Source organism: Balaenoptera borealis (assembly GCF_965194805.1).
Source record: "Balaenoptera borealis genome assembly, chromosome: X".
NCBI lineage: Eukaryota > Metazoa > Chordata > Mammalia > Artiodactyla > Balaenopteridae > Balaenoptera > Balaenoptera borealis.
This window is the reverse complement of record NC_138881.1, coordinates 56,187,883-56,215,056: the sequence shown is the minus strand read 5'-3', so window position 1 is coordinate 56,215,056 and position 27,174 is coordinate 56,187,883. Positions and strand designations below refer to the sequence as shown.

The 27,174-nt window shown below is 38.2% G+C and overlaps 1 protein-coding gene across 5 annotated transcripts in view; it reads left to right on the top strand.

Moving 5' to 3' along the window:
• The window catches only part of OPHN1 (oligophrenin 1), a 617,232-nt gene that overhangs the window by 346,921 nt on the left and 243,137 nt on the right, over positions 1-27,174 (top strand). For all 5 annotated transcript variants that reach the window (XM_082376596.1, XM_082376595.1, XM_082376597.1 and 2 more), the window contains 8 exons: positions 538-648; positions 4,728-4,832; positions 6,440-6,569; positions 9,076-9,179; positions 18,518-18,609; positions 23,508-23,586; positions 25,982-26,015; positions 26,554-26,616. In XM_082376596.1, the coding sequence (XP_082232722.1) occupies positions 538-648; positions 4,728-4,832; positions 6,440-6,569; positions 9,076-9,179; positions 18,518-18,609; positions 23,508-23,586; positions 25,982-26,015; positions 26,554-26,616 (718 nt within the window). The remainder of the gene's footprint in view (positions 1-537; positions 649-4,727; positions 4,833-6,439; positions 6,570-9,075; positions 9,180-18,517; positions 18,610-23,507; positions 23,587-25,981; positions 26,016-26,553; positions 26,617-27,174) is intronic.

Below are 27,174 nucleotides of genomic sequence, written 5' to 3'. Positions count from 1 at the left end.
ACTAGGATTTAGGCTGTGCTTAGTTTGCTATAGCTGTTCTTGTCAGAGGCCAAAATTTCCTCTGGTATCTTTGTTTTTTGTCTTCCCTATTGTCTTTGGATTTCTTTAGAGAGATCTTCTTAAATAAGGTTTGATACTGGTTGCAGTGACAGGCTTCTGCTTCTGGGCTTCTGCTCTGGCAAGCTTGTATTCTCCATATTCAACTATCTATCCAATTTTTGAGGCAGTGGTTTTTCCTCTGACTTCACTGCTCTGTTGATTCTAAGAAGAGTTGTTGATTCTCATCTTAGCTTTTCCTTGTATGAGGATGGGCACAATAGCTTCCAGGCTTCTTGCTTGTTAGGCCAGAAACTGGAAATCTTGCATCAGTCACTTTTTCTATCTTGGCTTCATGTTCCCTATCTGTAAAATAAAGGGGTAAGATCACTGCTTGGTGGCATAATTCTCCTCCAGCCCTAACATTCTGTTGAATCCATAAGCACTGAATTGCATGAATGACTATGCTGTTATGTGACATTTGTTACCCTTCTTCTACAGGCAGACCTCCAGGTGGACAAGGAGAGACACAGTTTCTTCGAGTCATCCCTTGATTATGTTTATCAAATCCAGGAAGTTCAGGAGTCTAAGAAGTTCAATATTGTGGAGCCAGTAAGTTCTATCTGTTGTTGAATGGTCTAAAAATATTTACCAAATCTCAGGTAAATGTGGAGAACTTTGATTATAAAATTGGAGTCTCCAAGAATATGAAGGATAGTCAATGCTTAGTAATGAATGTCAAAGAAGTAGACACACTGGCTTATGTTATTCTTGCTCTCTCACTAATATTCTCTCTCTCACTCTTCCTTTCCCTCCCCCACACTCCTTCCTCCCCCATTTCTCTCTATAGCTATGATTTTTTCTTTATCTTTCTTTTCCTCCTCTCCTTCTTTCCCTTCCTTGATTTCTCTGTCACCTTTCATTTTACCTTGTTCTCCTCCCTTCCTTCCTCTCATACTTTCATAAGGTTTCTGAATGTACTCATCATATCCCAGACACTGTTCTAGGAACTCATCTTCCTTGCATTCAGTGACTTCCCATTCTACTATTTTTACTTCCATCTTTTGAAAATTTTTCTAATTAAATAACCTTAATTTATTATAAAAGATGACGGGCTGTGGTTTGACAACTATGTTGAATTTTAACAACTTTCTTTTTTATTATAAAATAATGTAGAAAACAATGTAAAAAACAGTTGCAGAAAAGCTATAAAAACTTATATGTAGAACAAAAAAAATACAACAAATCTCCCATACAGAGATGATCACTGTTAATATTGTGGCATTTTTCCTCCTAAATTCCCTGTGTATCTGTTATAGTCCTTTCTCTGTTGTGCATGTGTACTTGTAGATGTGTGTACACATATTACACATGAACATGTATATATCTATGTACATGTGTATCTGTGCTCACAGTTGTATATATCTGCATATGTATATGTGCAAACAAGTATTTATTAATTTATCCAATAAGCATTTATTGAGCTTCTGTTATGTTCCAGGCACAGTGCTAAACACTGGGTATCCTATAGTGAAAAAGACAGACTCAGTTTCTGTCTTTATGAAGACTATACTTTCATGGGGTAGACAGAAGGGAAAGAAGGATACACATAAATAAAATAACTATAAGTTGTGATAAGGCCTAAAACAAAGAACAAGAACAGACAGCTACTTTAGATCAAGTGGTCAAGGAGCACCTCTGAAAGTGTCATTTAAAATGAGATCTAAAGAAAGAGAAGATGAGGCAATGTGAATAATCGGGAAAGGACATTCCAGGCACAGAAAAACACATGTGTACAGTCCTTAACCCACGCACATATGGTCACCTTATCTTTGATAAAGGAGGCAAGCATATACAGTGGAGAAAAAGCCTCTTCAATAAGTGGTGCTGGGAAAACTGGAGAGGTACATGTAAAAGTATGAAATTAGAACACTCCCTAACACCATACACAAAAATAAACTCAAAATGGATTAAAGACCTAAATGTAAGGCCAGACACTATCAAACTCTTAGAGGAAAACATAGGCAGAACACTCTATGACATAAATCACAGCAAGATCCTTTTTGACCCAGCTCCTAGAGAAATGGAAATAAAAACAAAAATAAACAAATGGGACCTAATGAAACTTAAAAGCTTTTGCACAGCAAAGGAAACCATAAACAAGACCAAATGACAACCCTCAGAATGGGAGAAAATATTTGCAAATGAAGCAACTGACAAAGGATTAATCTCCAAAATTTACAAGCAGCTCATGAAGCTCAATAACAAAAAACACAAACAACCCAATCCAAAAATGGGCAGAAGACCTAAATAGACATTTCTCCAAAGAAGATATACAGATTGCCAACAAACACATGAAAGAATGCTCAACATCATTAATCATTAGAGAAATGCAAATCAAAACTACAATGAGATATCATCTCACACCGTTCAGAATGGCCATCATCAAAAAATCTAGAAACCATAAATGCTGGAGAGGGTGTGGAGAAAAGGGAACACTCTTGCACTGTTGATGGGAATGTAAATTGATACAGCCACTATGGAGAACAGTATGGCGATTCCTTAAAAAACTAACAATAGAACTACCATACGACCCAGCAATCCCACTACTGGGCATATACCCTGAGCAAACCATAATTCAAAAAGAGTCATGTACCAAAATGTTCATTGCAGCTCTATTTACAATAGCCAGGACATGAAAGCAACCTAAGTGTCCATCATGGGATGAATGGATAAAGAAGATGTGGCACATATATACAATGGAATATTACTCAGCCATAAAAAGAAACGAAATTGAGTTTTTTGTAGCGAGGTGGATGGAGTTACAGTCTGTCATACAGATTGAAGTAAGTCAGAAAGAGAAAAAAAATACTGTATGCTAACACATATATATGGAATCTAAGGGAAAAAAAAAAAGGTCATGAAGAACCTAGTGGCAAGATGGGAATGACGACACAGACCTACTAGAGAATGGACTTGAGGATATGGGGAGGGGGAAGGGTAAGATGTGACAAAGTGAGAGAGTGGCATGGACATATATACACTACCAAACGTAAAATAGATAGCTAGTGGGAAGCAACCGCATAGCACAGAGAGATCAGCTCTGTGCTTCGTGACCACCTAGAGGGGTGGGATAGGGAGGGTGGGAGGGAGGGAGATGCAAGAGGGAAGAGATATGGGAACATATGTATATGTATAACTGATTCACTTTGTTATAAAGCAGAAACTAACACACCATTGTAAAGCAATTATACTCCAATAAAGATGTTAAAAAGAAAAGAAAAGAAAAGAATGATGTGCTCAAGGAATGAAAAGTTTAGTGCCTTTAGATACTGGTGAGAGAAAAGGAGAGTGGCAGGAAATAATATCTGACAGGAAGGCATAGGATCTGTAAGCATGGTGAAGGGGTTAGATTTTAGTCTAAGTATAGTAGAAAAATCACTGACGGGTATTAAATAGGATATGACGTGCTGATTTTGTTGTGTGGAGAAGGGCTTGGAAGGAGGCAACAGTGGGAGTGAGGAAACCAGTTAGGAGGCTACTGCAGTGGTCTAGGCAAGCAAAGATGTTGCTTTGGGTTCGGATGGTGGTAGTAGAAACAGAAAAGAATGATTGGATTAGAGATATATTTTAGAAGCAAAACTGACAGGAATTACTGATTGATTAGGTTGAGATGTGAGTGAAAGAAATCAGAATTCTTTACTTTCTGGCTTGATTGAGTGAGTGGGTGGTGGTGTCATTTCCTGAGATGGGAAAGCTTGGAGAGAAACAGGAAGAATGTCTATATAACTGTGTGTGTGGTACACACACTCATATGCATCTATATATATGTGTACATATATATGTACATATATATAACTATATATGTATATATACATATACACGTGTATAGTACATAAGTGTGTACATAGTTTTTATATGTTTATGTATATATACATATATATAGTTTGTGTTTATGTACATATATACACACATATTTATGTGTTTGTATGTATATATGTGTGTGCATATTTATATGTACTCACCTGTTTACTTTCTAAAAAGAACAGGGCAGTTTTTACTACTTCCTATTACACTTTACTATTGCCAGCATTGAGCATTGCTTTTAAAATGTTTGTATTTGATAGATGAAAATTGTATTTTCTTTTGTTTTTATTTGTGTATATTTGATTTTTATTGGGGTTGAACATTTTAAACATTAAAAATATATTTTATTGATCATTTCTATGTCTTCTTCTGCAATGTCCCAACCCCTCCCTGAAACATTTCTAACTTGAAAATTGGTTTTAAAAAAAAAAGATCCTTGGATCTTTTAGCATTATGGCAGTCTTCATTATGGTCATTTAGCCATTTAAATTTATTGAGTACCTATTCTGTGCCATTCCTGAGGATATAAAGACACAGTCTATCCCACATTATGTCCATACTGTCCACATTATGAATGGTTTTATATGCTATCTGAAAAGGGTATTGATGAATACATTTGGTAATAGTTCTTATTTTGTAGATCTGAGTCCAGTGTTAATGTTTAACCTAATAAAAGAATAGCTATGTGTAGACCTGTTTGTGTTTGTGTTACTGCTTTTAACACTATACTCCACTGTGTCGAGTTTCTTTTTATGCATCTATTTCCTTTATTTGATTAATGAGAAGGTGCTGGTGATAAAGTTATTTTTATACATTTTCCCTAGGTCTTGGCCTTTCTTCATAGCCTCTTCATTTCCAACAGCTTGACCGTGGAGCTCACACAGGATTTCCTCCCATATAAACAGCAACTCCAGCTCAGTTTACAGAATGTGAGTTTACATGTGGGTTTCTTCACCTGTCTCTGCATTCCAATTGGATTTCAGCTCCAATATCTTGACCTTGGAGTTCTAGGTTATTACATCCCAGATAATTTGTCAGGACAGACTGGTATGGATCACAAATGTTTTAGTGTACTAGATTGTTCTTCCTCTTCCAGTTTCAGCTCTTCCCTGTGTTTGAGGCTGACTGTTGTTCAAACCCACCCTTCTACCCAGTGACGTGTCTATCTATCCAATATTTATTAAATGTTGCTAATTTGCTATATCTCTCCCAGATCAGAACCCACCTATGGGCTTTTTAAAACACAGGTCTTATGCTACTTCCCTGCTAGTTAGTCAGGACACTCTCTTTGTAGGTTTTATTACCACAAATGCCCATTTTCCCCTCTTTTCCTTTTCTCACTACTTTTCTCATTACATTACTAGAGTTGAATAAATTATTTTTAAAGGTTGTCTCCACCTTCTTTCCCATGCTGTTTCTTATAGATGGGCATAGGCACACCCTTCCCTTCCTTGTCACACATATTATTTTTCTCATTTACTTATTTAACCCACATTTAACAAATACTTAGGGATATAATGAACATATACTCTGTGCTGGGCATTGTAAAATGCACTGGACATACCATAATGAGGCATGTTAGTTTTTGCCTTCAAGGAATATACAGTCTCTTGGAGCCGAGAGATATAAACAGAGATATATCATGATTACTTATGAAAAGTGCTAAAATACAGTTAAGACCAAAAAAGTTAAAGAAGCACAGAGAGTGGAACAATTGACTGTCTGGTACAGTAAAAGAAGGCATCACTGAGGTAGTGACTTTGGACTTGTTACGTTGCATAAAATTTATAGTTGTATTTTTAGATGAAAATACTTGGTAAGTTGCAGTGGAAATAAACTTTACTTGGTTGTTTAGGAGAATCCTGATTTACAGGTATTGTTTTTATTGTTGTTTTTCTTTCTGGGTACTCTCTTTCACCAGAATGTGAGAGCCCCTGTCTTCTGCTGATTTATAAAATATTGCTATAACCAGGAATATTTCGTTGTGTACTTTTAAATATATTACTTCTTAACATTAGCTTTTGCTATTCATGAGCATGAAAACATAGGTTTTCTGTTAACCTATGTTCAAAGAGAGCACCCTGTCATATCCTTTATTCTAATGGCCTCGATTTGATTCAGAGTCAAGTAGGCAGTAGCTTTACTTGAGGCAGAATGTAGAAGTTGCCGTGATAATATTATCTTTGGGAACCTTCTTTATAGCCTCCCTTTTTGTAAGGCAGGGGTCAGTCTGATGCTCAGAATTCTTAGAGCCTTTATTTATTGGAGGCTTTTGTGATTTCCATTAGAAAATGTCTCCCAGATGTGGTTTTATGGGTACATTGGTATTTATGTTTCCCTCTCCCTTTTAGACTTTAGTACTGTTAAACTCCACTAAACTGTTTTCTAATTACTATGCCATTCAACATTTGTTTTTTTACTATGTTGTAGCACATGGTGAAAGCCAAGAAAACTCTGCACTGGGTCTCTGACCAGTGAATGCTTATTCATGATGATGGTGATGATGATAATGATTATGATGATAATGTCTTGACAGACAAGAAATCATTTCTCCAGTACCCGAGAAGAGATGGAAGAACTTAAGAAAAGGATGAAGGAAGCTCCGCAGACATGCAAACTTCCAGGACAGCCAACCATCGAAGGCTATCTCTATACACAAGAGAAATGTGTGTGGGAATACAGGGATAGCTACTCGGTTTCAGTAGGCTGACACCAGCTGCCACTTGGCTTCTCCAAACTCCAGGCACCCATATAGTTCATAGACCCCTGCCAGCTATACCTATTTGGAGAGTAGTGTGGGAATAGAGAAAATGAAAAGGAGGGAGAAATTGGAGGAGGAGGTTAAGGATTTGTCTTACAAAGGCTGTGGGATGATAAGACCTAAGGTTTTCTCTGAGATTCAAAATGGGGATTGTTAATTGCTTAATCCTTTCAATGACTCTTTGGGGCTAAAAGGGAGGTAGGGGAAAGGAGACATAAAATAATACTTATTATACCTACTATGTTCCAGGCATGGTGTTATGTGCTTTAAATATACTACTTCATGTAATCTTTGAAACCACCTTATCATACCCATTTTACACATGAAGCCACTGAGGCTTAGAGAGATCACTAGTTGAAAGTCACCCAACTATCATGTAGCAGGGCTAAGTGTAAACTCAGGTTTGTGAAATGCCAAAACCTATGCTCCTACAACTATACCCTATATCTTCCACTGCCTTAGGATCATAAACTTGCCCTTAAAGCACTACACAACCATTGCGATTTCAGTGAGCAACACAGTTGTTCATTGCCAACCAAGGAAAATGGGTTAACTTATCTGGTCACTGAATATTGCAGAGGGTTCAAGCTTTTCTACCTCCTAAATAACATTATGTAAACCTGTATGTGCTATTTGATTTTCCTTTTGAACTATGACCCAATGTCCCCAAAGCCTGTGATTTCATTCCCTGACCAGAATTATTCTACCTGGTGAGTAGGCAGATGAGACTACCCAGAGGTTACCAGTGGCAAAACCCACTGAAATCCACAAAACATGGTATTTCAGCAGTGATATTATCATGCTTTTCATCCCTTAGAGCAACTCACTTTGATGGTTTTCAAAGATGTGTTCTTCTATTTGTCAGGTTCATCTCTTCAACTCTCCATTGCAGGAACTCTCAGTCTCAGTGGTATTGACATTTCAGGCTGGCTAATTCTTTGTTTCGAGCGGTTATCCCATGCATTATAGGGTGTTTAGAAGCATCTATAGCCTCTCCCCACTTTATTCTAATAGCACTTCCCAGGTGTGATAACCTAAAATGTCTCTAGGCATTGCCAAATGTCCCCTGAGAGGCAAAATTGCCCCTACTTGAGAACCACTGCTATATTATAAGAGAGGCACAGAGTAATGAGTATGTAATCTTGGCTCTAATATTAACTAACTATGTGATCCTTCTATGCCCTAGTTTTCTAATTTGTTAAATGGATATGACCTTCCTGCTCAGTTGAATGTACGCTTACTAAGAATCCTTTTTGCCAGACAATATGCAATGCACTGGGGGTACAAAAAATGGATCAAACTTGGTTTTTGCCCTCAAGAAGTTCACAGTCTGATTAAGACACAAGTATATCAAGAACTATAATGAAATGTGTTGAGCACTGCATTTGGGGCATATATCTAAGGGCTTCACTGAGGAAGTGATATATGAACTGAAACTTGAATTATGACTGGGAGTTTGACAGGTAAAGAAAATGGCAAAGAAAATTCCAGGTGTATACCACTGCATGAATAAAGGCACAGAGGTGTGTGAGGTTATAGTTTGTTTGTAGGGTCTTAGTTTTCCAAGGACAGTCCTGGTTTATACTTGTTGTCCTGATATAATTAGTGATAGTGCCCTATCCACTCTTAAATATGTCTTGAACTTGGTCTATATATTATATTGCCACCTATTTTTTTGGTAACTGAATATAATTCCATGAGACGAGCATAGAGGTGAGGGTGGCAAAAGACAAAGTTGGAAACGTAAATACGATCACATTATAAAAGGCTTTGTGAGCCAACCTAAGGAGTTTGGAGAGAGTGGGAAAGCCATGGGTGGTTTATAATAAAAAGAATGATATAAATAAACCTATAATCTAAAAAAGTATTTCTCTAGCAAAAGAGTAGAGAATGGGCTAGAAAGGAGTGACCACAGATGAGGGAAACCAAAGAGAAGGCCACTGAAAGAATTAATTGGAGAAATAGTGAATTTTTATTTTGTTTGAAATAGCTCATAAAACATTTTTTTTAAAAGTCAGAAATAGGGTCCTGAATGAATTCAGTTCTAAAAGGGGTGAAAGGAGAGACATGTAGGGGATAGAAGGGCAGGTTACAGGGAAGGAGGAGCAGAAGATTACAGATGTTTCCAGATCATACAATAGGATATATAATGGGAGCATTCACAGGGAACATGGCAAGGAGAGTGGTTTGGAGCAAGCCAGAGCAGATGTGGAAAGCAGTTGATGATGATTAGGCTATCCATCTGTGTAGTGGGCAGGTGGTACTGCACGGCTAGAGCTCAGGGGAAAGGTAGCACTAGATCTGGATCATGACCATGAAGAAGAATCTGTACACAGCTTCTGTCTTAGGGGTGGACTGACCATGCAGCCAAAATACTTATTCTATCAGCTCACTGTTGCCTGTCTTTGTAGGGGCTTTGGGAATATCCTGGGTGAAATACTACTGCCAATATGAGAAAGAGACCAAAACGCTCACCATGACACCTATGGAGCAGAAGCCAGGTGCTAAGCAGCAGGTCAGTTCTTTTATGGGCCACATTTTTTTGAAATGCATCTGTGACTGCATCTCAGAAAAGAGTATATGTTGACTTCGTGTCAAAGAATCAAGTCCACCACTGTCGTGTGAAGCCATGACTTCATATGTTCTCCATGGCCTAAGTTTGCATTGGGCCAGATACTACTCATTTGAGTGAAAAATCTCTGTTAATGATTCCAGGCCTTCTGAAAGTGCCTGTACTTTAGATCATTATTACAAGAGTCTATCACATTGTACAAAGAAAATTTGCAAAAAAATATGGATAAATTGGAGGAGAGTATTACTTGCTTTTAAGAAGGCTCTACTATAGGATTCCTTTAAATAGTTAAGAGTTTAAAATACAAAACATTTTCCGAAATTCCATTTTTAAAGGGGTATTCTGGTGCCTAAAGTTGGAATAATCTATACCCCACATTGTATGTAATGCTCAAATATCTTTAAGCAGTTAATGCCTCTTCTTCTGCCCTCCAAACTTTCCCCTACTCCCCAAAATGGCAAGATGAGTTTAACACACTGAGAAGATAGTTCACTTACCTGGAGGAACCTGATCTTATATATATATGTTATATTATGTTATACATTATATATTATTTTTTATGTATGACCACCCAGCTAAAAAAATTATTCTGTTATCACACTTTTGCCTATCTTTGTAGGGGCTTTGGGAACACATGCACACACACACACACACACACACACACACATGTACACACACCTGAAGGTTTCTTAAGATAAAAGCTGATAGACTGACTGTTCATATTCTAAAAGTAGTTCAGTGTGTCCCTTTAACTGTCTCTCAGACAGGGTCTTAGGGCATAATTTTTAAGGATTTCCCTTATTTACAAATTGTTTATAAAGTGAAAAAAAGGTTTACTTGTTAGCATTGAAAGTTGTGGTGCATGAAGACCCAATTTCGATAGGCAGAAATTTGGAGACTTTTGGGGCCATTTTTTCTCCATTGCTGGTGCTTTCCATGGAAGATCTCTCTTATGTGGCTTGTTCATAGGAAATTAGTGATGATTGAGATTTGGTGGCAGTTGAAAAACTGCTTTTCTTTTTTGTCATTAACCACAAGTTTTGCCACTCTGCTTTGAATGTGGATTAGACATGGGATGCACCGCTAACAGAGCATACCAAATTGGGTCTCCACAACCCTCATCCATGTTTCTATGTGGGCCAGTTATTCATCCATGAATCCAAAACTCTCCTTAGTTTCCAGTCTGCCAATTGCCAAAGAACCTTTCAATGTGGTTCCAATAAATTGTGCTGTAGCACAGAATTTGTCCCATTTCTGTCAGAACTTAGCTTATGTATCTGACTGGCAAGTGCTTTTAAGTAACACTGTCCTGTAGTCTCTTTCTTTTCTTTTTCTACACACATTACTTTCCGAACTTTGGACTTCAAAGTTCCTTTCTTAGGCAGGTCCTACTGCAAAGCTGAGGCCAGAGGCAGCAGATACCACTTTCATAGCTTCTTAGCAGATGAGAGCAAGCCCTTCTTTTAGTTATTCTTTCCCCCTGCCCTTTTAATTGAGTGGCTACTTGCAAAACTGCAGTAAGTGTCAGCCTAAGCAATTTAAATATGGGACTCTTTATGGAATGGAAAGAGGAACTTGGTTGTCCATTTACAGCAAAGGGGAGGTGGAAGTAGTTACTTTAATTTCCTTAAACTGAATTGGAAATGGTTTCTTCTTATCATTTCTCTCAGTTCCTTTTACTAGTTTGTGTTTTATAAAGGTAAATAATACAAATAAGTGAGACTATAATAATGATAACACCATAAAAGCCACTATTTATTCAGTGTTTGCTGTGCACCAGGCTCTGAGCTAGACATTTGCTGTCATGTGCCTCATTTACTTTCCCAGCAGCACTGTGGAGTATCATTAGCCCAATTTGGAGATGGAAGAATTAGCTCTCTTTCTGACTGTGGTACTTACCAGTGTACTCTAGTAGTTCAGCCTATCAACTTCCATTTGGGTTGTACTGCTTACTTTACAGAGCACAATCCCAAATACTATTTTATAAGATTCTCATCCCTTCCCTTTCAGGTAGTTGTAAGAGGCAAGAGAGCTACATTTTGAATCACAATAACTAGTTTTACCTATTTATTCATTTACTTATTCATTCATTCATTCATTCTTCATATCAAATATTTTTCCGTTCCAGTTATACTGAGATATAACTGACATACAGCACTGTATAAGTTTCAGGTGTACAGCATAATGATCTGACTTACATACAATATGAAAGTATTATCACAATACGTTTAGTGAACACCCATTGTCTTATACAGGTACAAAATTAAAGAAAAAATTTTTTTCTTGTGATGAGTACTCTTAGGATTTACTCTCTTAACAATTTTCATATATAACATACAGAAGTGTTAATTATATTAATCATGTTATACATAACATCCCTAGTATTTATTTATCTTATAACGGGAAATTAGTACCTTTAGATGCCTTCGTCCAATTCCCTATTCCCCCAGCTTCCACCTCTGGTAAGCACAAATCCGATCTCTTTTTTCTATGAGTTACTTTGTTTGTTTGTTTTTCAAGTATAATTGACCTGTAACACTATGTTAGTTCCTGATGAACAACATAGTGATTTGGGATTTCTATGTATTATAAAAGGATCGCCGTGATAAGTCTAGTTATGATCTGTCACCATATAAAGATAGTACATAATTATTGATTATATTCTCCACACTGTACATTTCATATCCGTGATTCATTTATTTTGTAACTGGAAATTTATACCTCTTAATCTTTCTCACCTATTTTTTACATCCCGCCCCCCTTCCCCTCTGGCAACCACCTGTTTGTTCTCTGTACCTATGACTCTATTTCTGTTTCATTATGTTGGTTCATTTGTTTTGTTTTTTAGATTTAACATATAAGTGAAATCATATGGCATTTGTCTTTCTCTGTCTGACTTGTTTCACTTAGCATAATACTCTTGAGGTCCATCCATGTTGACGCAAATGGCAAGATTTCATTCCCTTGTATGGCTGAGTAATATTCCATGGTTTTTATATACCACATGTTTTTTAATCCATTTATCTACTGGTGTGCACTTAGATTGCTTCCATATCTTGGTTATTGTAAGTAATGCTGAACATAGCGGTGCATATATCTTTTCTAATTGGTGTGTTTGTTTTCTTCTGACAAATACCCAGGAGTGGAATTGCTGGATCATATGGAAGCTCTATGTTTAAATTTTTGAGGAATCTCCATACTGCTTCCCACAGTCGCTGCACCAATTTACATTCCCACCAAGAGTGTACTAGGGTTTCCTTTTCTCTACATCCACACCAATATTTGTTATTTGTGGTCTTTTTGATGATAGCCATTCAGTCAGATGTGAGGTGACATCTCATTGTGGTTTTGATTTGCATTTCCCCAATGATTAGTGATGCTAAGCATCTTTTAATGTTCCTGTTGGCCATTTGTTTGTCTTCTTTCAAAAAATTCAGGCCCTCTGTCTATTCTTTAAATTGTTTTTTTTTAATTTTGAATTTTATGAGTTCTCTGTATATTTTGGATATTAACCCTTTATCAGATATATCATTTACAAATATTGTCTCCCATTCAGTAGGTGGCCTTTTCATTTTGTTTATAGTTTCCTTTGCTGTGCAAAAGCTTTTTAGGTTGAGGAAGTCCCATTTGTTTATTTTTGCTGTTGTTGCCATTGCCTGAGAAGACAGATCCAATAAAATATTGCTAAGCCTGATGTCACAGAGAACTACCTATGTTTTCTTCTAGGAGTTTTATGCTTTCAAATCCTACACTTAAGTCTTTAATTCATTGTGAGTTTATTTTTGTATATGATGTGAGAAACTAGTCCAGTTTGATTCTTTTGCATGTAGCTGTCTAGTTTCCCAACATCATTTATTGAAGAGACTGTCTTTTCCCCATTGTATATTCTTACATCCTTTGTCATAGATTAATGGACTACATAAGTATGGGTTCATTATTGGTCTCTCTGTTCTGTTGCATTGATTTATGTGTCTGTTTTTGTGCCAGAACCATAATGTTTTGATTACTGTATCTTTGTAGTATAGTTTGAAATCAGGGAGCATGTTAACTTTGGCTTTGTTCATCCTTCTCAAGATTGTTTTGGCTACTCAGGGTGTATGCATTTACATACAGATATTAGAATTACTTGTTCTAGTTCTGTGAAAAATGCCATTGCTAGTTTTCTAGTGATTACATAGAATCTGTAGATTACCTTGGGTAGTACGGTCATTTTAACAATATTAATTCTTCTAATCCACAAGCATGGAGTATCTTTCCATTTGTTTGTATCATCTTCAGTTTCTTTCATTAGCATCTTATAGCTTCTGAGTACAGGCATTTTACCTCCTTAGATTATTCCTAGGTATTTTATTTTTTATGTGATTATAAATGGGATTATTTTATTAATTTCTCTTTCTGATAGTTTGTTGTCAGTGTGTACAAATGCCACAGATTTCTGTATATTAATTTTGTATCCTGCAACTTTACTGAATTCTTCAATGAGTTCTAATAGTTTTTTGGTAGCATCTTTAGGATTTTGTATATGTGGTATCATGTCATCTGCAAACATTGACACTTTTACTTCTCCCTTTCCAATTAGGATTTGGTTTATTTTTTTTTTCTTGTCTGATTGCTGTGGCCTGCAATGCCAATACTATGTTCATTAAAACTGGTAAGAGTGGGTATCCTTGTTTTGTTTCTGGTCATAGAGGAAATGCTTTCACCTTTGCACCATTGACTATGATGTTAGCTGTGGGCTCATCATATTTGGCCTTTATTATGTTGAGGCATGTTCCCTGTATATCAATTTTGTTAAGAATTTTTTTATCATAATGGATGTTGCATTTTGTCAAAAGCTCTTTCTGCATCTCTTGAGATGATCATATGATTTTTTAGTCTTCAGTTTATTAAGTGGTGTATCACATTGATTTGTGGATATTGAACTATCCTTGCATCCCTGGGATAAATCCCAGTTGATTATGGTGTATGATCCTTTTAATGTACTGTTGAATTGGCTTTGCTAAAGTTTTGTTGAGGATTTTTTTCATGTATGTTCATCAGTGATATTGGCCTGTAATTTTCTGTTTTTGTGGTGTCTTTGTCTCATTTTGATATCAATGTGATGCAGGCCTTAGAGAATGAATTCAGAAGTGTATTGCCACTGTAATTTTTTGAAATAGTTTGAGAGGAATAGGTGTTAGTCTTCTTTAAATGTTTGGTAGAATTCACCTGTGAAGCCATCTGGTTCTGTACTTTTGTGTGTTGGGAGTATTTCTTTTAATTACTCATTCAGTTTCATTGCTGATAATTGGTCTGTTTGTATTTTCTATTTCTTCTTGATTCAGTTTTGGAAGATTGTACATTTATTTCTAGGAATTTCTCTTAAGTTGTCCATTTTATTGGTGTTTGATTGATCATAGTAATTGCTTACGATCTTTGGTATTTCTGTGGGGTTGGTTGTAACTTCTTTTTTATTTCTGATTTTATTGATTTGGGCCCTCTCTCTTTTTTCTCGATGACTCTGGGTAAAGATCTATCAATTTTGTTTATGTTTTCAACCAGCTCTTAGTTTAATCTATCTTTTCTATTTTTTGGTTTTTAGTCTCTATTTCATTTATTTCTGCTCTGATCTTATGATTTCTTTTCTTGTAGTGACACTGGCTTTTGTTTGTTCTTCTTCTAGTTACTTTATGTGTAAGGTTACGTTGTTTATTTGAGATTTTTCTTGTTTCCTGAGGTAAGCTTGTATTGGTGTAACATTCACTTTTAGAATTGCTTTTGTTGCATTCCACAAATTTTGGATTGTTTTGTTTTCATTTTCATTTGTCTCCAGGTATTTTTGATTTCCTCTTTGATTTTTTCAGTGATCCTTTGGTTGTTTGGTAACACATTGTTTATCCTCTACATGTTTATGGGGTTTTTTGCAGTTTTTTTCTTGTAGTTGATTTCTAGTCATAGTGTTGTGGTTAGAAAAGATACTTGATATGATTTCTATCTCCTTAAATTTACTGACACTTGTTTTGCGTCCTAGTTTGTGATCTGTCCTGGAGAGTGTTATGTGCACTTGAAAAGAATGTATATTCTGCAGCTAGCTTTTGAATAGAATGTCTTATATATAAAAAGAGGCTCCTCTTTTGGTGGGGCCTACTATTATGGGCACACTGGTGGGCACCCCCCCGTGGTTGGTTGCCAGGCCCTGCCTACTGCTGAAGCTACCACCTGCTGGTGGGCTGGTCTGAGTTCCATTGCAGTTGGCTGTGGGGCCCAGGGAGTCCTGGAACTGGTTATTGCCCCATGGTAGTTTAGGCTGTGTCCTGGTCCTTACCCACTGGTGGGCTTGGCCAAGTCACTGGTTGGCTTCTTGTGAAGCCCAAAGGAAGGGTCCCAGAGCAGGTGTCAAGCTGCTGCTGGGTCAAGCTGGGGTCTGGGGGCTGGTTTCAGCCTGCTGTTTGGTGGGGCTGGATCCTGGGTAAGCTGGTTGTGGGGCACAGTATGTCTCAAAGCTAGTTTCAGCACACTGCTGGGCAGTGTTGGAGCCCAGTGTATCCTGGGGCTGTTGCCTGCCTGCTACAGGGTAAGGCCAGTTCCTGGAGCTTTTTCCCACTTACTGGTGAGCAGGGCTGAGCCCTGTGCTTTCTGTTAGATGACACTGGGTCCTGGAGTGGCTGGGTAGTCCAAGGGGACCTATTGCTGCTGCTAGCCTGCTGGTGGATGGGGCTGTATCCCTCTGTGGCTGGCTGCTTGGCCTAGCATGTCCTAGGACTTTTGCCAACTAGCTGGTGGGTGGGGCCAGGTCTGACATTAATAAGCTACAAGGGGGACTCCAAAATGGTGCTTTCCAGCACCTGTTTCCTCATGGTAGAATTAGCTCCTCAAAATGGCTTCCACCAGTGTCTATGTCCCTAGGGTGAGTTCCAGTTGTCTCCTGTCTCTCTGGGTGGGTCTCTAATACCAGCAGGTTGATTTGACCCAGGTGCCTTTCAAATTACTGCTTTTGTCCTAGTTCTCAGAGCATGTGAGATTTTGTGTGCACCCTTTAAAAATAGAGTGTCTATTTCCTACAGCCCTCTGGCCCTCCTGAAAGGAAGCCCTGGCTTTCAAAGCCAGATGTTCTGAGGCCTTGTCTTCCCGGGTCAGGACCCCTTGACTAGGAATCCCATATGGGGGTCAGTTTATCCCTTGCCCCTTAGGGATAAACTCTGCAATTGTAATTATCTTCCTGTTTGTGGATCATGTACCCAGGGTTGTGCGCCTTGACTATACCATGCCTGTGCCCCTCCTACCTGTCTAGTTGTGGTTCCTTCCTTATACCTTTAGCTGTAGAGGATCTTTTCTGCTAGCCTTCAGGTGATTCTCATTATTGATCATCACTCCATAAATAGTTGTAATATTGGTGTGCCCATGGGAGGAAGTGAGCTAAGGGTCGTCCTACTCCACCTCTTGGACACTCTTGTCTCAAGAACTAGTCTTAAATCCTAGTTCTGTGGCCTAGTAAACTGTGATCTTGAGTAAATTACTTAATGTTGCTCAGTATCATTTTTGTCAGAAAAAAATGGCAAGGATGATAATATAGTTTATATTTATTGAGCACTAACTCTTTACTAGGTACTAGAGATATAAAGATAAATAAGACACTGCCCACATCCTTGAGGAGATCTGTCAAGTGGGGAAATCAGACATGAAAAAAAGAAACTTTAATACAATGCAGAAAACACATAGCAGACAGTATATTGTATTTGGGAAGGATTTTTGAGGAAATGAAAGCTGAACTACAAGTTGCAGAACAAGTTAAGAGTTTAGCCAGTCAAAGAATATGGATAAAGTCACTTTGGGTGGAGGAAACAGTATATGCAAAGTTGGAGTTATGAAAGAGCATGATACATGTGTGAAATAAGAGTACTTTTGCACTGATGGGACATAAACTAGATGACGGTAGCTGGAGGTGAACCTGAAGTGGTGTTGTCCCCCAAGCTTTGACATCACCTCACCAAATCTGAAGGAGTTGAGAGTTTAAAGAGGGAGGGTGAGTACATGATACTGTTAATTACTCTCATCTTGCAAGGCTAACAATGCTTGATATCCTAAGTGTTGGGGTTGGGAAGGCAGATTGAAAGGTGAATATAGAGTTTTGTTTCTATAGTGCAGGAACAGGTAAAAGGATAGACCTGCAAAGGGCTTGAGTGTGACAATGAGAGGGAAGTACTGGATGATCAGCTGTATGGACCAGTTTGGATGGTATAGTGCTTAGGCACAAACCTGGCACTTGGGCAGTATTTCTGAATTCGAGACAGCAAGGAGGATAGTATTATTCCTATTTAATAGGTTGTGAAGTTTATATTCAGAGAGGAAGAATATTTACCCTGGGCCACATAGCTAGTAAATGGCATAACTGAGACAAGACCCAAGGTTTTAAACTTCTTAGTTTATTACTATTTCTGCTATACTGACTTGGGTGACTTTGGGTAAGCCATTTTACCTCTCTGAGGTTCACTTCCCTCTGAGTGTTGTTATGAAGAAAAGTGGTTTAAAAATACCTAGCATAATATGTGGCACATAGTAGGTGATCAATAAACATTACTTCTCTTTCCTATACCCCACTGTCTCTGTTGAGATAATAGAGGGGAACTGAACTATGTTGGGATTTGGGGAATTTTAATCTGTGGACACAGTGGATTTCTATGGCCTTGTTACGTGCCCACAAGACAGGTGGGCCACACTATCCTGCACATATGAAATACCAAATGCCACCTTGACCATTACACAAATATGCCTATTTTCCCTACTCCTGCCCTATCTTTGGAGATATTGCTTTTGTAATTCCCATCATCTTAAAGACTCTGGAAGTGGGGAACCAAAAATGTTTTTCTTCCCCTCTTCTATCTGCCACTGTAATGGAAGGAAGATTGCAGAAAGCCACTTACCCATTGCAACCTCCCTACCTAGAAGCCTCACGAAATTTTATTTTGTACACTTAATGGCATTTGGGCAGCCCATTTCTCCTAAATTCCCCTTTACATGTTGTATAATGAGTTTCCTATTTAATATATCATGCTTGGAAAAGAGCAATGTCTTATCCTGAGCATTTTCTCCTGAACTCAGCCATTGATTTTTGGAGCAGAGAGAAACCATCTGCCACCTTGCTGCAACTACCATTTGAGGGGACAAGGTTCTCAGTGAGGCTAAACATTGTTCCCGCTGCCCTGAGAGATGCCTTCCAAGTGACACTGAGGATGCTGCGGTAGGCAGAAGAAGCTTCTATATATTTTTTTTCAAGCTGGCTATTAATCCTTTTCTTATATCAGGGACCCTTGGACTTAACCCTGAAGTACTGCGTGAGAAGGAAGACGGAGTCTATCGACAAGAGATTCTGTTTTGATATAGAAACTAATGAAAGGTAAGCTGTGCTGATATGAATTGACAATGTCCCCATGTGCCAGATGCTGAGCCTGGGTAGGTATTTTATTTTCCTCTGTCATCTCCTGTTGATAAAAATGAGCAAAATTATTCATGACATCATCGTCTTGGCTCTTCTGACTGCCCTTTCAGGGATCCCTGTTAGAGCTGGCCCAGAGCTAGTTCTCTCTATTCAAGGTTCAGTCAGCTTTGCCTCACTTGCTTTAGGCAGAACAAGTTACTCCTATGATTTAATTTGCTATTATATATGCAAAAGGTCAACATTTGGTGATGCTACAAAAGGACAGGGTAACAAAACTCATTCTTTTTTATTTCCTAATATACAAGAACAAATGAATTGGAACACATATTTAAGGGGAGGTAGATTGGATGGAGGGTGGTAGTGGTATTAGGGATTCTTTTTTCCCCATTTGGTACAAACATGCTACAGATTTTCCTACTTTGCAGATATTTATGTAAAGTGGAAATAGTTTGGTTATCAACTTTCTGATTTCAGCAAAAGCTTGCAAACTTTGGACTTCGTTGCATTTGTTTCTCTCCAGTGCCCTCTTTTTGTTTTTTCAACCTGGGCAATTTTATCAGAGGGGAATTTAACTTTTAAATTTTAAAATGAGAACATTTGGAGTTACTTTGGAAAAAGGCATGTTATATAGTTGGGAGGTTGATCCAAAGTTCAGTGAGTAAATGTGTTTATTTTATTTCAGTCCATTATTTCCATGTATTAGGCACTAAGTAATACAGTAGAATTTAACAAAATGATCAGATTACTAGAAAGGAACTTGAAGGTTGAATTACAATATCATATGAACAAAACTGTTAGTGACTGGAATCATATAGATCAGATTAAGAAAATAAGGCATTTTTTTGTCTGGGAATAAGTAACTATTAGTCCATTTCCCCATTTTAAATTTCTGTTTGTGGAAGGGTAAGCTGGGACGAAGTTGAGAGAGTGGCATGGACATATATACACTACCGAATGTAAAATAGATAGCTAGTGGGAAGCAGCCGCATAGCACAGGGAGATCAGCTCGGTGGTTTGTGACCACCTAGAGGGGTGGGATAGGGAGGGTGAGAGGGAGACGCAAGAGGGAGGGGATATGGGGATATATGTATACGTATAGCTGATTCACTTTGTTATACAGCAGAAACGAACACAACTTTGTAAGGCAATTATACTCCAATAAAGATGTTAAAAAAATTCTGTTTGTGAATCTATATGCTTTCTTTGTTAAGCATGGATGGTCCTGGGCTTCCCTGGTGGCACAGTGGTTAAGAATCCACCTGCCAATGCAGGGGACACGGGTTCAAGCCCCGGTCCAGGAAGAGCCCACATGCCGCGGAGCAACTAAGCCCGTGTGCTACAACTACTGAGCCTGCATACCACAGCTACTGAAGCCCGTGTTCCTAGAGCCCCTGCTCCGCAACAAGAGAAGCCACCACAACGAGAAGCCCACGCACCACAACAAAGCATAGCCCCCGCTCTCCGCAACTAGAGAAAGCCCGCGCGCAGCAACAAAGACCCAACACAGCCAAAAAAAAAAAAAAAAAAAAAAAGAATGGATGGCCTCAGTCAAAGACGGCTGTAATTGTAAACATTGTTACTGATAACCATAAGGCTGTCACTCATTTTCCCCCACAGCTTCAGGCCCAGTAGGAAGGGGAAAGTGACTGTTGGCTGTGTCTTCCTTTTCATGAACCTTTAGTGTCTTTGGTTATGCAGCATCAATGTACATAAATGAAATTAAAATTTTCTGTGTCTAGTTCCATTCTGATTCACTTTTCAGCTTAAATTTGCTGCCCACTTGCAAGTAATATTCCCATAGACTCAAAGCATTTGCAAACAGTTTGGCCCTAAGGTTAGGGGCTAAGACCAACTCATCTTTATATATCTTGCATCTAGTGCTATGTATAGCTCATGGTAGATACTGAATTTGGTATTCATTTTTAAATGTATTTTTCCCTAACCAAGAATGCTGAGGAATTCTGAGAACAGAACCCAGGAATTAAAGTTTCAATGTATCTATGATTTTACTTGCCACATATTGGGCACTTTAAAAAACATTCCCTCATTTAACAGGTGAGGAGACTATTAACTTGTATATATTTAACTGCCTTGCCTAATCAAAGTCACATAGTAGCAAGGCTGTGCTCAAACCCTGGTCTGTAGGTCTCCAAACCCCATGTTCTTTTTAATTTTATTCCATTGTCTATTATAAGGAGAATAAATATGTTGTGAAATAGAGGGTCAAATATAATAATGAATAGATGCTGAGGTACCTCTGTGCATGTGGAGTTTTCTGAGTGATGTGACATCTGCATTTGCTTTCCTGGCTGGTCAATCAGATGTAAGGGGCAGAGACAGGCCTCCCAGTAGACATCAGGCACATTTACTCATGTTCCCTGTGGGATAGAACAAAGGAGTCTTTGAGTCCCTTTTTCTATTTCCAGAATAGAGGATAACTTTTCTATTAGTGTTCCTACCAATATTTGAAGCCACAGGCTCATAGGCCATCAGAACTTGAAGGGCAATAATAATAGTAATAATGACAACAGTGACGATGATGATGACAACAACAACTGCTAACATTCTCTGAGTACCTCTATGTGCCAGGCACCATTCTCAGCCTTTTAAGTGTATAATTTCCTTTAGTCTTCATCAGTCACATGAAGTAGGGAATGTTACTATCCCAATTTCACAAAGACAAGGAGACAGAAAGAAGTTAAGCACTTAGGTTATACAGCTATTAAATGTTAGAGCTAGGATCCAAATCCAGGAATACTAGTTTCCAAGTCATACTCTTAACCACTGAACTCTACAGCAAATATGCTGTATATGCCTTTTTGTTTTAGATGAGTGACTCAGACCTCAGGGTGGGCAAAGGATTTGTCTAAAGTCATAATGGAAAAGCCTGGACTAGAAGTCATACTCTCTACTTTGTCGTCTTGTTCTTAGCAGTATTTTTCTTTGAATTTGACTTTCGGTAGCACCCAAGAATCTCCAAATGCTTATTGAATAGTCACTTATTTATTCTTTCAGCTTCTCCGTATGGTCAAGAGAGGACACATACCAGCTTATTGGTTTCCCAAGTAGGGAAACTGAGTCTAGAATGGGCTTAACATCCTATCTAGTCTACAGCATCTGCTTTTATGTTTGTTGCCCATTTGCTTGCTCTCCTTCCTTCTGGCTTCAGGATTCAGCTGCGTAGCTGTTTTTACAAAGATTTCTAGACTTTCTAGCCCCATAAGATATATCCAAAAGGTTGGATGTTTCTTAGAAAAAGTTAAACTTGAAAGAATCCAGTGCCCAAAGCCAAGTCCTGGTTTTCAATTGATTCTGGCTTAAAGATCATTTGGGGGCTTTCCTTTTTTTTTTTTTTTTTTTTTTTTACTTAAGGGTTTAGTCTTATTGAATATTATAAATTGAGTCTGTGAGGAAAAAATTGGCATGGGTCGATAGGTGGTCACAATGCTTATAAGTTCCCGAGGACACCTAGAATTCAGAATTCCTTTTCATTAACTGATGACGATGTTAGCTAATATCCCTAGTTCAGTAGCAAATCCTGTAAAGTGTAATTGTGCCCAAACAGCTAAAGAGCAGAAAAAAGAACGATTCATTCTAGTTAATGACTTGCTTTTTCTTTTTTTTTTTTCCTTTCCTTTTTTAAGGAGTACTTTAATGGAATAAGAGACAGAAGGACAGGTAGAACAGGAATCTCATGATATCAGAACTGGAAAGGACCTCCCAGCTTGTCTGCTCCAACATTTTTATGGATAAAGAAACTGAGGCACAGTGACTTTTCCACTGAACTCTCTTGTAATTGCTCTTATCATTTCATGACTCTGAGAGAGGTCTCATCTTAACGTAGAAGGAGTGAGAGTAACAAGCATCTCATAATGGCACAACTACGCAGAGAATGGAAGAGACCTTATACCTGCAACATTATGGTCAATCCCCAAATTCCAGTTTGGTTTTGAAGGTCTAAAAAGAACAGAGTATACCAAATTGGGGTATCTCTGGGTATGTAGTTATAGTTACTGCAAGTAAATAAAATAAAATTAGATTTGAAGTCATCTGCCATGCAGAAGAGGCCTTATAGTGTATTAGTTAAGAAAGAACATGGCTGCTGGACCCAAATTCCTAAATTGAAATCCTGGCTCTATATTTAACCACTGTGTGAACTTAGATAACCTCTCTGTGCCTCAGTTTCCCCTTCTATAAAATAAGGATTACTATAGTCCCTGCTTTATAGCCTTCCTGTGTATATTAAATGAATTAATACCTATAAAGTACTTAGAAAAGAACCTGGCACCTGGTGAGCATTCAATAACTATTAGTTGTCATTGTTATTCATAAGCTTGCTTAAATCGGCCAAAAGGCCTCCTCCCTGTGGCTGAGCCATTGTGCATGTTGTTGACTTATTTCCAACTGAAATGCTCCTTGGACATCCTAGGTGGTAGAAGTAGCAAGCCATTTTCCTGATAGATGAACGTGCCCGTAATGAACATGCTCAGAACCCCTAGAGCCCAGACCAAATGGCTGGCTTCCAAGAGAGAGAGGCAGGGTGAGCCTCAGTTTGGCTCAAGCACAGTGGGGCCAGTTTAACTGTGTATTATGGTTAGGTGTCTGTATCTGCCTTCCTATTTCCTTGTCCAATTCTGGCATGAGGCCACCAAGATACCACCTCCACCAGTGTTTCCAAAGTTACTGTTCTCTAAGTTCCATTGTTTTTCTGAGTAAAACAGATTATGAGAAGTTGGAAATCTATATGCCTGTGCCTGCTCAGTTTGATATCTCCGAGGGCTGAGAGGGACCCTAGATCACAAGACTTCAATCTCTCAGGTGACTTTTCTCCTCTCAACTTGTCATTTTTTCCTTAGGCCAGGAACCATCACTCTGCAAGCCCTTTCAGAAGCTAACAGAAGACTATGGATGGAGGCCATGGATGGGAAAGAACCTGTAAGTTATCCTGGGGAAACCTCAGCAACAGAATCCAGTATATGTGTCGCTCTAGTGGTAGCAGTGGGTCCAGGATAATTAAATGGTGATAGATCTTTGATACTCAACATTTTAGAGGTAGAAGGAATTGTTGAGTTGACATTTCTTTTTTAACAAGTTAGGCAACTTGAGTGCCAGAGAGTGTGAAAGACTTCTCTAGGATCACTCTCAGAAAGGCATCACAATGGGCCTAGAATCCAGGTCTCTCAGCTTCTTGCTCTGGTCTTAGATTACGCAGCCATGCCCACAAAATCTTAAGAAAGAAAATTAAGCCTTTTTGCAGTTTATAACATTAATATGGGTTCATATATAAGGATGGAAAATAATTTCCATGGTTGTGAACAAGGATTTATTAAGATTTTATTCAAAATGGTTTTGCTGCCCCTCCCTTACATCCCCAAGTCAGCTTGTTCTCTTTAAGGGCAGGAGATGGCATTGCCATCCTATATCCCAGGATGCACCACTCCATTTAGAACACTGTTACATATGATGACAAGTAATACTTTTAAAAGGCTAGTGATTATCATAGAAAGACCAATATGAACAGTCAGAAGTCACTGAAAAGCATTTTCTCTCTTCAGTATCTTCTGCGTAGGTTTCTTCTCGTGGCATAAGAAATAATATCAGCTTCCTAGTCTTGGAATCCCAAAAGGTTAGATTTGGATCTGGTTCTGCCATTCAATGATTGTGTGATCTTGAGATAGTTATTTAATCTCCGAGACTGTTCTCTTCTCTTAAGTAAAATGGCTTTAATAATTTCTGTTCTACCTACCTCACAGAGTTGATTTGAAAAATCAGTTGAAAGCCAGTTTGTCAACCATAATGTACTATATTAGGTTGAGGTGCTTCTGACTGGTCTGAAGGTTGGGTACAAACCTACTGAAATTCAACAGTGTTTGGATACAGTCCAATCTTCTTGCTTTATGCAAGGCAAAAACTTGCTAAGAGGGGAAATATATCACAGGGCTTTCTTTCTGTGTGTTTTCAGTGCCTTGGAGACTAAAGAGGAGTGCCCAGATGCCAGATTGCATTAATAGCAACCAAGATGGTAGCAGGAGAGAAGTGGTGTTGTGAGGACTGTCATCCAGAAAATAGGCCAGGGCCTTTCTCCCCTTCCTCCCCTGCCAGAAACCTGGAGCTTAACTATTACATGCCTGTGATATTTCTTTAGGAGGATAGTAGGAAGCTCAGCAAGGCATTTTATTCTTTTTTGTTGTTCATATTTCTTTCTTCTTACTTTTTAAAATTGATGTATAGTTAATTTACAATATTGTAAATCATTTTACTCTTAATTCCCTCTCCTGAAATTGCTCTCCCTTTAGGGTTTTAAAAATCAAAGGATACAGATGGCTTTTTGTGGAGAATGATGTTAGAACATGGGCCCACTGCATGTGGATCCTTACCAACTTGATTATGAGAGACGTTTCACAAATATCTTGTTTATAGCAGTGGTGAAAAGGGGCTGGCCAAGCACAGAAACCTCTCTCACTGAAATATCCATTGGCATACACACATAGGGAGAAAATTTTCTTTTAAAAGGAGAGATTGTTAAAGCAAACTATACAGATGGCATATAGAGGACTTATTTCCTGCAGCCTCACATTACTAATGTTGTCACTACTTTATTAACCCCCCCAATTCATTGATCTTATACATAGTATGCTTGCCTTTGCTTAAAGTGTCAAAGAAGATCAGGACTTGAAGGAACATCTACTCCAACCCTGATCATTTTAGAGATATGAATTTTGAAGTCTAGAGAATGAAAAGGACACGGCTAAGTTTCATAATGAGGTAGAGGTAGAGGTAGAGCCAAGACTAGGCTTCAAGGGTCGAGGATCTCCTCTTTGGTCTCTCACATAGATATCACAATGCATACTTCAAGATGGCTCAGAGAAATCTTGGTGAATGCATGGATCTCTTTCAGATGGGCACTTGCCTTTCTACAGGGAAACACCCATTAATGTCTCTGGGCGGGGAGGTTGGTATTAGGAATATTTAAATTTTACCATCAATGCCAATTACCCAGGTATCCATGAGAAAATCACTTTCTTTCTCTCATGCTCTCTTGCTCCATCAGAAAAATTCTCTAAGCTTTACATAAGTAAATGTCTAAGATGAGTAGGCTACAACTGCAGTGAACTGTATGAAATCCAGTGTAATCTTCAGGGATTGTTAATCCAACTGTTCCTAGGGACCTAGGCAAAGATGATTCTGTTTAGCCCACTTTCTTTCTTGTTAAAGCCTTAAAGTCGCTAATGGTTTTGATGGCTTATTTGGGGAAAGATATTTAGTATTTGCTGTACTTACCTATAGTGATTCACAATAACCATGGCTCTTTCTGTCTCTTTTTTTGTAGATCTATCACAGCCCTATAACGAAACAGGAAGAAAGTGAGTCAAATTTCTGATCTACTGACATTATGAACTGTTAGCTGTCCTAATCACAGTAAATGCTATCATCAATGATATGTAATATTGATGCAAGTGTATTTGTGGATACCTCTGTATGGAATGAAATTCAGGCCTATTTTTTTTAAAAGGTGTTTATTGATTGAATTAAGGAAGTCACTTTATCTTAGCTTATGGGTGGGGTAGTAGTAGTAATATAGAGAAACACATTATATCCTTCTTTTTCTAGACACATGATAGAAATTGTGTGCATTTCCAGCCTCACATTTCACATTTGATGTAGCTCATGCCTAAAGCAGACATAATGCAAAGGGTCAAGTAAAAGCATTTTGTGTTATAAGAGTAAAAACTCTAACCACCCTCTCCCCTGAATGAGGAATCTTTCCACCTAAGGGTGATTGAAGAAGAGCAACCAAACCCCTAGTTCTCTCACTGCGGTCTCTTAGCAAAATCATTGAATGCTTGGTAGGTGAGGTTTATTACAGCAGAATCTAACTCTGCTTTCTTTTGCTTGAAACAGTGGAGCTGAACGAAGTGGGGTTCAAGTTTGTTAGGAAGTGCATCAATGTCATTGAGACCAAAGGTAAGATATGAACCATAGCCTTAGCAGTGTTTGAATCTGGTCATTCTTTTTATTATTTATTTATTTAATTTTTATTGATGTACAGTTGATGTACAATATTATATGTTACAGGTATACAACATAGTGATTCACAATTTTTAAAGGTTATACTCCATTTATAGTTATTATAAAATATTGGCTGTATTCCGTGTTGTACAATATATTCTTGTAGCTTATTTATTTTATACATAATAATTTGTACCTCTTAATTCCCACCTCTCTTTTGCCCCTCCCCTCCCCCCAACCCCACTGGTAGCCACTAGTTTGTTCTCTATATCTGTGAGTCTGTTTCTTTTTTGTTATGTTCACCAGTTTTATTTTATCTTTTAGATTCTACCTGTAAATGATATCATACAGTATTTGTCTTTGTCTGATTTATTTCACTTAGCATAATACCCTCCAGGTCCATCCACGTTGCTGCAAATGGCAAAGTCTGGTCATTCTGAATTTTTCCTGGGCAATTTCTCTAAAGGAACAATGATATCATCTATTAGTCAGGACCCGTTTTAGGAAAGGAGA